The sequence below is a fragment of the Nannobrachium achirus genome, assembly GCF_963921795.1.
Source record: "Nannobrachium achirus genome assembly, chromosome: 10".
Lineage (NCBI taxonomy): Eukaryota > Metazoa > Chordata > Actinopteri > Myctophiformes > Myctophidae > Nannobrachium > Nannobrachium achirus.
Window position 1 is genome coordinate 67,269,971 of NC_137819.1, and position 12,389 is coordinate 67,282,359.

At 41.1% G+C, this 12,389-nt stretch overlaps 1 protein-coding gene and 1 long non-coding RNA gene across 2 annotated transcripts; one reads left to right on the plus strand and one right to left on the minus strand.

Annotated features, from left to right (window-relative positions):
- Window positions 1-861: 861 nt before the first annotated feature.
- LOC308293465 lies at window positions 862-2,765 on the plus strand. The gene is made up of 2 exons (XR_013962473.1): window positions 862-1,129; window positions 2,213-2,765. It is a non-coding gene; the product is annotated as an uncharacterized lncRNA (long non-coding RNA).
- A 1,432-nt stretch (window positions 2,766-4,197) lies between these two features.
- On the minus strand, window positions 4,198-11,636 carry LOC308293463 (uncharacterized protein). The gene is made up of 9 exons (XM_080735996.1): window positions 10,536-11,636; window positions 10,316-10,383; window positions 10,119-10,173; window positions 9,940-10,013; window positions 9,527-9,587; window positions 9,269-9,351; window positions 7,653-7,852; window positions 5,905-6,073; window positions 4,198-5,082 (listed from the first exon to the last, which is right to left on the minus strand). Exons 1-7 carry the CDS (start codon window positions 10,713-10,715, stop codon window positions 7,813-7,815), a joined length of 561 nt encoding a protein of 186 aa, XP_080592122.1. The 5' UTR covers window positions 10,716-11,636; the 3' UTR covers window positions 4,198-5,082; window positions 5,905-6,073; window positions 7,653-7,812.
- Between the last annotated feature and the right edge of the window lie 753 nt (window positions 11,637-12,389).

Consider the following 12,389-nt stretch of genomic DNA (forward strand, 5'->3'; position numbering starts at 1 on the left):
CTATGGCCTTAAGCTAGATGCAGAATAGACTCAAATCTAATCTTTGCTTCTGGGGGGTCCCTGGAACTAAATATTTTGCGATGGGGGTCCATCCGTGGAACAAAATATATCGAGATGTGGGTCCGCGGCCAAACACATTTTGGGGATCCAAAATCCTAAATCCTAACAGTTTTCCTGAAAGAAAAAAAACAAAAAAAAAACGTATGTTGCCATCAGTGTTTCTCAAACTTTGTCATGTGAAGGACCCCCAGAAATATATGTATTTGGCTACGGACCCCAATGGCAAAATATTTTGTTCCAGGGACCCCCAGAAGCAAAGATTAGATTTCGGTCTATTCTGCATCTAGCTTAAGGCCACAGACTATGGAGTGTTTTTTGTCTCATTAATACTCAATCAAAAAAAATAAAATCGAGAGAGAAAAAATAAAAACAGAGCAAAAAACTTTTATCCAAGCAAAATAAAAAGTACAGAGATAAAAAAAATAAAAACAGAGCAAAAGAAATGTAACCACAAGCAAAAAAAATAAAAGTCCAAGCAAAGAAATTCAAACAGCAATCAAAAAATATATAATTGCAAGCAAAATTATAATTATAATACTAATAAAGAAAAAAGAAATCGAGAACAAAACTTTTAAACTCAATATTTGCAAGCAAAATAATAATAATAATGAAGAAAAAAACTTGAGAACAAAACTTTTAAAACTAAGCAAACATATTTAAAAAGAAATCAAGCAAAACTTTTGTGTGCTAAAACAAATTATTTGAATGTGTTTTTCCGGTTTGTGAAATAAAGTTATTTTTTGCTTTTTTTTTTTTTTTTTTACTTTTTTTTCTAAGTTTTTGGTCTCGATTTTTTTTTCTTTGTTTGCGATTTGTTTTCAAGCAAGTGCAAGTTCAAGGTCGGGAGGCGTGTCCCAGAGCCTGTAACACGCCTCTCCATTGGTCACTTGGGGTCTGACGTGCCGTTTCCATCCATCTTTCCCAGTGGGATCCATAATCAGGCGGCACTGCCGTGTGCTGCAGTGTTCACTCTCTTCTCAAGCAGTCCACCTGGTTGCTACTAGGCTAAGCGACGTACAGTGTTGGAGGAGGACTTGTGTGCGTCGGAAAAGTAGCCATGATTTTCCAGGTACAGTATGCGAGTATTCCTACCGTAGGAGACGGGGCCAGCGTACAGTATATATGTTTTTAATGAATATGTTTGCGCGCCGCCGCCTCCTTCTGTTGTTTACATGGTTAGCGTTAGCTTGTAGCTAAGTAGCATAGCTAACGCTCTGGTGGCATCGCTCGTTATTCCTTAAAACGTAATACATAAAACTTGGTACATGTGTACAGTTTTAGGCCATGGACATTTAGGGGGACTGCCCATAAGTGCGAGATCTCATACTCTCTCATTACTCCGAGTCTCCGACCCTAGGCATTGTTTGATTGATTGAAGACATTATTAGAAGTTTGCATAGAAAAAGGTACATGACGATTTTAAAGTCTAGTCTGGTCCGCTCTCATAATGTACACAGCGTAGACACAGTTATACATGTGATGCAACATACATAACATGGTTATGACGCACACGCTTTATTAAAGGCAAGCGCCACAATGGCCAGACTTGTTGCATGCATTACCAAGGGTTCAAGCCAGGTCCGGACCCCCTTGGCTCAGAGATGAAGCAATGACCCCAAGTAGTATAAATTATACAGTTGTGTTGCAAATTAAACTATTCATAGATGACGTGTTTGTCTGCACTGTCATCACTGATTTTAATTGCATTTTATATTTGTTTAGTTACACATTATAGTGTTGGACCTGTACTTGTCTGCTCTTTTCCCCTAAACACCAAATCACTTTGCCAAAAATAGCAGATCTACAAGCCCGTAACACATAGTGAGCTTGTAGATCCACTATTATTGGAAAAGAGATTTGGTGTATGTTGACTCATTAACTGAACATACTGTATTTTTCTTGTAATTAATTATGCTTCAATACGCTCCATGAATGTCCATGAATTAAATACTGAGGGCTTTCAACGTAAAAAAAAAAGACTGTAAAGGGTTTTATTTGAGATGTTCCTTTTAGGCAGGGTGTTTAACTTTAACTGTACTTGTACTGTACTACATTTCAAATGTATTGACTATACTTATACTGTTCTCCATTTTTGTCTAATAAAATAAATCAATCAAAAACACTTTACTGTTAAATTACAATGTGTCCACAGGCTGCTGCGTAAAGGCAACTATGCCCATACATGCTGAGATCCTGGAGTTGACTGGAAACGCTGCCTGTGACAACAAGAAGACCTGTATCATCCCCCGTCACCTCCATGCAGCTGCCTGTTGCAGCTCCTGGGTGGATTGACCATTGCTGCCCAACATCCAGGCGGTTCTGAGAAAGCCGCCAAGAAATACATCTGCTTCATACTTCATACAAACCCCACAAAGGCTCTTTTAAGAGCCACCTACCCTCTCAATTTAAAAGGTTGATTCTATTCCCATCTATACAATATACTGTACATACATTTTATACAAGCTGACTTTTCTTAAGCATGTCCCTGCGGCATGTCTATGCAGCCCGTCATGTTCATACCAATTATATACTTCAAAAGATGTAGGCTATTGTTAGATTGCATGGCTTAGTGCTCAGTTTATTGTCCCTATTGATCATTTGACACTGACCACATGTAATGGTTGTGAATTCTATTCAGAGCAGTTTTCTCTGCAATACATGCTATGTTATTAAGTGTACTGTATCCAATACATTATTTGAAAGCATACAGCTTCTTCATTGACTCACTCTGTAACAAGTCAAACCTATTACTAAGAAACTGCATGTATCTTGAAAAGTGTTTTAGTTATGGCTGAATGTTATGAATGCAGGTCTGAGGATAATCACAAATGAAAAGTGGGAAATGTGTTCTATACTTTGTTTTATTGGTCCAGGTCAATTGTCAGCATTGGGCTATCTTAATATATATATTATAGAGTAGTAGGCCTGGAATTGCTCATTTTAGAGGCAAGGTCACTTGGCCTTTGGTGTTTTTTTGTTTGTTTGTTTTTTAGGGCACAAAGGCCAATGCCAGGGCAAGAAGGCCAGTTGTTTGAAATAATTTGTTGAATTTAAGGGTTAGGAATGATAACCTACTGTAATCTGCAGTGAAATAGATAAATGGTGGTATTTACAATCTGATCCATGTGTTAAGATTTCAGAATCTCAACAAAAGACTCTACATGTCTACATGACAAGAAGGAGACACTGGTGTCTACTGTACTTGACAAGAAAGAGGAAGTGCTACAGTCAGCTGGGGCATTAAGGCCACTGTGGCCTCAGGTCTTGCCATTGGTTTGAGGGGCACAATGCCCTGTACAGTAGGATGGCGTGTGACCATACCTCTATTACCAAAATAGATTCCACTGTGTTAAGAGTTGAGCATGATAAGCATAATTAGCCACTTCATGGCAAATACACTTTGAACAGAACCAAGTGTGGTATGCGTTGGGTATACTTTTTGTGGTTTTAAGACATTCAATGCCTTGATAACAATTGAACTGCTGACCGTTGCTGGCTTTGGAACAATTTTCAGAATAAGATCACTTTATATGTAGGGTATGCTACATTATAATGCATGATTATCTCAAAATACATGCATATCTATAATTCCTATGACCATCTAGCAGGTATTTTAAAACCTTAAATTAAGTTTTAATGACAGTGGCATGTTTTGAATATTTTAATATTAGGAGGTAGAAGTGACAAATGATCTTCCAGCTAAGGTGACCTCTATGACCATGTTTTTGTGTGTATAATGCTGAGGAAGTATTTCGACTTTGTATAAATAAGTCTTAGCCCACAGACCCCCATTTGAAAAAATATGCCAGTGACCCCCGTAAGAGAAGATTTGTCTGATTTCCAACCATTTTAATTTCAATGACCCCCATTTTACATGCATTAGGCTATGGACCCCATTTAATGGCATTCTATCCCCCGAGACCCAGATTTATATTGTAGAAGCAGTACACTCCGAGTTACAGACCCATAAGGATCCATTTGGTTCCTAACTATCATTTAGCTGGGGACCTGCTGGAACTCCCACAAGTCCCACAAGGACACCTGGGTGTCCCCAGAAGCCACTTTGAGAACTAATGCTTCAGGGGAATCCTTTTGCATGGTGGTGCCAGGGGCCTGCAGAAGCAATAATATCGCTGCTTATATCTAACCTCTATATTTACCTTCAATTATAATACTTCTACAATACATTATATTTGGTACAGTAGGTTGCCTAGTTGTCTCCAATATGCCTCATAGCTATTGTTTTGGAACAGCTTATCTTGTTATATGGTTCAGCCAGTCCATGGAAGCAGCTACAGTAACAGTAGAACTATGATCTCTCCCCTGTTCTCTTGGCAGAACTACCGTACCACTGACATGTGTTATTGTACTTCTCCCCATGATATCATGTACAAAAAGCATAACCATCACCACATAGAATATTGTCTGGTCTCCTACTTGCCTTATCGATTACTGATTGATCCAGAATTCCACAACAGGCCCATTTTCTCAAAATACGCCTATGTATAGAAAACGTTTCTGGGTCCAAGACATTTCCAGTAGTCTATTTTGTAATAGAGGTATTGTCACATCAGTGGCTGCCGTACTAATACAATATAAAGTTAAACATAAATATCAATATAAAAACAGAACCCCAAAGTGACAATTATGAGTAATAGCAAAAATAGTAGATTACAACTGGAGAATAAACATGTGGTGTCTGTCAAGTTGTGTCAACAAGAATATTATTATTCATCAGGGAAAGCTGACAACAAGGACACAGAGGCATTTATTTCTAGGTACAGGATTTATTTCTTGGTGGATTTCTCGTCTTCTTGGAGAGAAGAACAGCCTGGATGTTGGGCAGCACACCACCCTGAGCGATGGTCATTCCACCCAGCTGCTTGAGATCCTTGTCGTTCCAACAGGCAGCTGGAGGTGACAGCGGATGATACGGGTCTTCTTGTTGTCACAGGCAGCGTTTCCAGCCAACTCCAGGATCTCAGCATGTATCTCCATCTCCTGCAGGCACGTCTTCTGCATCTTAGAAAGGATGAGAAGGAAGAGAGTTCAGAATCATCTTCTAAAAGAACAAGTTTCAAACCTTAAAATAAAAACAATTTGGTTAATGCCAATAAATACTACAATGTATCTGCTCGACAAGACCAATTGTACCAATAGTACAAATACAAATTACTGTGCCAGACAACACAGAACGGTTACAGATCACTATCTGGCACACACCGTATAGTTTCACGTGAGCCCTACTGTTCCAAATTTTGCACAGCACGCACACGCGTATGCATACACAGTACAGTAGGCAGCAATAATTTGTCATTAATTTTCTCACGTATATGCCTACCCCTATTAGTGTAGGAGTATACTCCATTGTGGCATGCTTCTTGTATTTTAATAGAGATAGATAGTAGATAGAATCATTTGTTTTTCTTTGTGGGGAATTCTGATGAAAAAAAGGCTGCTTGGGTATTGTGTTGCTGCATTGGGATTAGGATTCATACGTTTCAGGAATCGAAAGATATCTGTTTATCACAGAGTTTCTATTTGCAAAATATGAATATGTAAAGCCACATGCAAAGGAGAACATATATTTATGTGCTGTGGACAACGACTCTGTCTGTCTGACAATACGCTTCAGGTTTCGCTTTAATCGCGGTAAATCATGGCTGTGTGAATGTGGCCCTACTGTCTAGTGTTAACTAAATGTATGAACATCAGGACATTGACATCATTGTTTACACATAATATATGTATATACGTGCATTTTAACACACTGTACATTGAAACGTTCTACTAACAGACTGACAACATGGTTGATAAAAATAAAGGAATGTGTTTTTAATGTACCTGTGCAAGGAGCTGTTGCCCACTGGGCCCTGCCTGGTACACCTTCAGCAGCACTTGGTCTGGTCCCCGGTTCCCCAACACAAGGTCCTTGAGCAGCAGGTGACTCTACAGGGGTACATGGTCTGGACTCTTGCATGCAAACCACCTCATTTTCATCCTCCTCCTCATCCTGAGTGAACAGTAAATGTTAAGTGTAGATTTGTTAATGTCGGTTAAGAACTGGTTGGTTGATTGAAGAATGTGTTTGCTGGTACACTGGTACAAGTACAAGGTCAACCAAAAGGAGATCCTAGAAAGCTCTACGGCTCATTTCCACAGGAACCACTCTTTAAGTCATGGGTCTACAATGTTTTCAGGCCAAGGACCCCTTGGTTAAGAGATGAAGCAGGGACCCCCACAACCTTTTCATAGATTCCATATAGTTTCATCGTTTGACAGCACAATCAGTGTATTTTGGATTCATGTCAGTTTGTGTTTTCAGATATTTTACCACTTGAGCTGTCATTAGCTAATAAACTTTACCTTTTACTCTACTTAGTTTGCCCTTTTTCCCCTCTACACAAAACCTCTTTGCCGAAAATAGCTGATCTATAAGCTCATAACGCCCCGCAGCGCAAGGCGTTGTGAGCTTGTAGATCTGCTATTTTTGGCTACAGTTATCAGAATATGGCCACTAGGGTTCAAGTTGTTTAATATAAAAAGGATTGCCTGCTTTAAGTATCTCATATTACATTGAAAGACAGACGGATAGAACATAGTACTTTATCTAGGATAACATCAATTCCAAAAGCAGAAAGAGCATAACATCAAATAAAAAGGCAGGAAAAAGGGGTGGGGGGAGCATGGGGGCTTAGTCAATTTACAAGTCACAGGTAGCAGCTGTCTGAAGGTGACTTTTCATACCAATTTTGAAGGAGGCTAGGGATTTGCTTTCCTTTAAGGCTTGTGGAAGGGCGTTCCACATGTTGATGGTATAGCAGGAGAACGAGTTAGAGCCTTGTTTAGTCTTAAATCTACGTTGATGATTAGTGGAGCTGCCTCTGGTGTTGTGATCGTGAACATCCTTGACCTTTAGGAAGTAGTTTGTCAGGGTATCTTGGAGGTGTAGTGTATCTTGTACACCAGGCCCATTGCAAGATGCTGTACTCAGTCAGCTACTTTCAGCCATCCCACGTTTTCGTGGTGATGATCGGTAAGGTGGGCCAGAGGAGGAAGACCAAGCACAACCCTAATTAGTTTGTTCTGAGCTGTTTGGAGCTTTAACTTTAAGGCAGCTGGGGCATCGTGATACCAGACAAGGACTCCGTAATCAATGAGGGCCCCAATAAGAGCACCTCCTAGGGTCTTTCGAGATTTAATATTGATCAGCGGGGCAACCCTTTGCAAAAAAAGGAATTTGTTGGTTGACTTTATTGATTACCTTGGTAGTCAGTTTTTCACTGGATAGGTTAGCCTCCAGGATGCAACCCAGGTAGCAGATGTTTTTTTTTCTTGCCATCACAGTGTCACCTACTTTAATTATGAAGTTCTCAAAGTTTCTGACTAGATCCAAAGAGGATACATTCAGTTTTACCTTGGTGAATTGAGAGTATGTTGTCTAAGGGCCTTTTCAACCTGCAATATATCTCTGCCTGAGACTAGGAGAGCCGAGTCATCCGTGAACAGAAACAGATTGCAGTCAGAAGCAGATGTCAACTTTTTACAGCTTTGTTCTCACAAGCCTGGGGTAAAGTGTGAATTTTTCTTACCGGAGTTTCTGAGTGAGATGACTCTCCTTTGCACTCCTTATCATGCGGTTCCAACTCATGAAGCGGCATGCAAGTGGAGCAATGCTTGCATTTCACCTTTGGCATCATGGCGAATATGGCGAATTCTGGTGCATCAAGTGCCAGCGGCGTAAGGTCCAACTCATCTTGAAGAGGAACTATGTATAAGGACTGTTTTCCTCCTGCCGAGAGAGACACACACATTCAAAAGATAACAAAATATATGTTGCTATATAATGCACAATTTACAATTTAAGCATTTAGCAAACACTTTTAATCCAAAGCGACTTACAATAAGCAAGGTAATACGTCTACATACATCAGATGCAAAGAAATCATAGGCTAATCAAGGAAAACAGTTGGACAACAAGCAGGTAATACAACATCATCATATAACAAATGCAGAGAAATATTAGGCAAATCTGATGGCTAAGGTGGAGTGTGAATAGGTGAGTCTTAAGATCATGGCACAATTTAGGGATGAGTCTGGAGTTCTAAGTGCAGCTGGGAGTTTGTTCCACAGCTTGGGGGCCAATAGGGCGAAAAGCCTAGGACGAGTGGATCGTTGTCCTGCGGTTTTTAGTGCTGGTGCTGTCAGTATCCCTGTGTTGGCTGTTCTGAGTGCACTAAGGGGGTTGTAATGTTCAATCAGGCTTTGGAGTTATGGAGGTGTCAGACCTTTCAAGGATTTGAAGGCCAGCATCAGTGTTTTGTATTCTGTGCGGGCAGCAACCGGAAGCCAGTGGAGGGACCGGAGAAGGGGGGAGAAGTGAAAACTTTGGTTGGTTGAAGACCAATCGTGCTGTGGCATTTTGGATCAATTGGAGAGCTTTAGGTGATGTAACCAGGGTTTTGTCTACAGATATGGAACCGACGTCACCAGGGTGTTGTCTACACAGATATGGTGAGATCCCGCATGGGGGAGGACTTAGCTTGGAACAAGAGAGTAGCTCCAGCTCCATAGACAATAGTTAGTTGCGACCGTAGGTCGCATTTACTACCAAAACCTCCACCGGCTGTCCGTCTGTCAGTGAGTCAGTCAGTCAGTCAGTCACACTTTTGCCCTGCTTATATCTCCACAACATCCATGCCAAATTTTGCACACACACTCCTTACCTGCCAAACTACAACCTCCAAGGACCCCCGGAGCTCCAGGGAAACCCCAGGACCCTGGGGGACCCCCAGGTGTAAAAAATGACCAAATGTGCAAAAATGACCAAATGACCACCCCAACGGGGCTGCTCACGGGGAATTCCTGGGGACCACCCACTCCTGGTGCTCTAGAACGGATGCAAAAGTGGTGGCGCCCCCAGTGGAGGACCCCCTCCACTGCAGCTCACATAAAATGCCGTAACTCCTACAGATTTTGCCCTAAAATCTCGAAAATCCCTACACAGCATGTCATCAACATGGATCAAGAAGATTTTGGAAAAACAAATTTTTGCCCTATTTGCTCCCGATTAGGGAGTCTTACTGGTTATATAGGGTTTAGTTATAGTTATATAGGGTTTCCGGGTTTAAATTGGTTAATAATGACTAGGCCATTAAATGCATTTATAGCAAATTGTATAAGACTAGAATCAGTTTGATTTCCTTACCTCTGCATCTCAGAATGCTGGGGCTGGTTGGCTCTGATCGTTGACATGAGGCGCCGAATGTCAGCAGGTGACTGCTTGTCAAACTGGAATGACAGTTACGTTGTTAACGGTTAATACAAATGCTGTCAACAAGAGAACACAGAGCATAAAGCCGAGTGACAGCCTCACGCTGATTTAGATTTTGTCTCTGTTGCCACAATATGATCCCTAGGACACCACAGGCCTAAGTCACAGTGTGAATGAACACATTATCCTTACCTGCGGCTGTTGTCGGACACTGGCCGGCGGTACCTGTGGCCATCCAGTCTCGATCTGCGTTCTGCACAGAGACAAAATGAGAAGTTGTTGTAAAGGCCCCCCCCCCCCACACTAACACTAGTCTAGTGCTGTTAAGAATGCTTAAAGGAGTAGTTCACCCCCGAAATAAAATTTTAGTCATGGCTTGGAGACAATAGCATTTGTCACATTCCTAGGACATTCGGGTCCCCATCCGGAATCAAAGGGGGGAAATTCATTCTAACAATTTTATTTTTGTCTTAAGAATGTGACAAATACAAATAATACAATTGAACTCCATGTCTGCAAGGCATAAGTAATCAATAGAAAAAAAGTCATTAAGCCATTAAATGCACTTCTGTATAGCAACATTGTACAAACAGCTTGATCTTTACCTGTGCATCAGTGTGTGGCCAGGCATAGGCCGGTTGGCCCCGCTTAGGCCGTAACTAGTTGATGGCTCATCAAGCTGGAATGACAATTAAGTCGCATAGGTTAATTAAACTAGAACGATGCAACAGCCTCACGCATAACTATAATTTGTCTCTGTTGCCCAACTATGACCTGTCCTTACATAAGCCTGTGGTCTGACTCTGCCCGGCTGTGTCGTTCCTGGCTTCATCTGCGTTCTGGAAGGAGACAAAATGAGAACTTTTCATGGGTCACGTCTGCACAGCACACTAATTAACACTAATGCTATTAAGAAAGCTTAAGCCATTAAATGAAATTCATAGCAAGTACTTTCCGTATAGCAACATTGCGTATCTTTACCTGTGCATCGGAGGAGTGTGACCAGGCACAGGCCGGTTGCCTCCGCTATGGGTTGGCTGCTCGTCAAACTGGAATGACAGTCAAATCACTACGGTTAATTAAAATTGTTACAATGAGAGCACAGAGCATAAAACCCATGCATGATTAGTTACAGTCTCTGTTGCCCCACTAGGAACACATGATGAGCAGATGTATGTGTGAATGAATACATTATCCATACCCAAGCCTGGGGTGGTCTGACACTGCCTCCTGGTCGGTTCTGCATTCTGCCATGGATACAAGGAAAAGTTATTGTCGAAAAGGCAAGACCATAATACATACATGGCATGGCTACGAAAGCGTTTTGGTTAAGACTGTCAGTAGGCACTTTTATAGGGCAGTGGTTCGCAAACCTTTTCATGTCAAGAATAAAGATCCCCCAAACTGACACTTAATAGACTGTGGAACCCCATTTGAAAAGATATGCCAGCGACCCCCATTAGAGAAGGTTTTCACGACTCTAGCAGTGGTTCTCATTTCAAGGGCCCCCAGTTAGACATGCATTAGTCTATGGACCCCTTTTAAGGATATTTCTTCCTCTAGGATCACAATTTATATTGTAAAATCTACGTTATTTTAATTCTGAGTGTACAAATGGGCTAGCCTCCATTTGGTTCCAGTTTGACATGCAATAGGCTAGTATGGACCACCATTAAATGGTACCTCTAGGATCCACACTTATATTGTAAAAACGATTAACATCGCTTAATTACATTAACAAAGTCTACAAATGGATTAATAATAATAATCATCAATGACTTTATTTGTATAGCACCTTTCATGACATGAAATGCAGCTCAAAGTGCTTTAAAGGGGGAAAACGAAGCACAGATGCTTAACAGAAAAGCAAAAATGATAGGGTCCACTTGGTTCCAGTTTGAAATGCATTAGGCCCCCATTTAATGGCATTTGGGGGACCCCGGGGGGCATTTGGGAACCAGTGTTTTATGGTACAGTGTAGTTTGCGTTGGTTATGGTGATTACAGTGTATGGTATGGTCCTTACTGTACAGTGTACAGCAGCAGAACTTCGTCGTGATTATGTTCAGTACTAATACTGGGTTTCCAGAAGAACTATTCTATCAACATAAGTTTAGTAAAGTTTGCAACAACACACGGGGCGAAGACGGCACCTGCTACACATGTGTTTCAGCGCACATGCAGCGCCAGCGGCCAACTGTAAAAACTATCATTTAACGAAATAAAGTCAACTTAATGTGATAAAGTTAAAGCGAACCAACTAAAATCATACTTACGCATCGACTCTCTGTGTGGAGAGTGGACTGTGGACTCCTCTGGAGTCGAATTAAGCGGCGGTGGAGGCTGCGTGGGGTCCAAGCAGCAGCAACGCTAGCCTAGCCTAGCATAGCTCTATTAGCTGTAAAGGTGGGAAGCTCGCGAACGAATCGAGTCTTTTGAACGGCTCTTTGAAATGAACGATATGATTCGGTTCACAGTAGCGAGCGCCGAGCCGTTCCTTTCTAATGAAACAGTGGTGGGAAAACATGTATAGGGTTGAAGTTATTTGTAATTATGATCAGAATCTACAAAGTAACTAGTAACTCGAATGAGCCAGTCTTTTGAACGGCTCTTTGAAAGGAACGGATCCCAGAGATCCGGCTCACTTCAAAGAGCCATAAATCCCATCTCTACTGCAGCACACGGCAGCAGTGCCCTGTCCGTCAGACCCGGTCAGACCCGGTCAGACCCCGAGAGACCAATGGAGAGGCGTGTTACATGAAGAAGGCTCTGGGACACGCCTCCTGACCTTGAACTTGCAGAAAATGAATCGCAAACAAAGAAAAAAAATTCGAGACCAAAAACTTAGAAAAAAAAAGTAAAAAAAAAAAAAAAAAAAGCAAAAAATAACTTTATTTCACAAACTGGAAAAACACATTCAAATAATTTGTTTTAGCACACAAAAGTTTTGCTTGATTTATTTTTAAATATGTTTGCTTAGTTTTAAAAGTTTTGTTCTCAAGTTTTTTTCTTCATTATTATTATTATTTTGCTTGCAAATATTGAGTTTAAAAGTT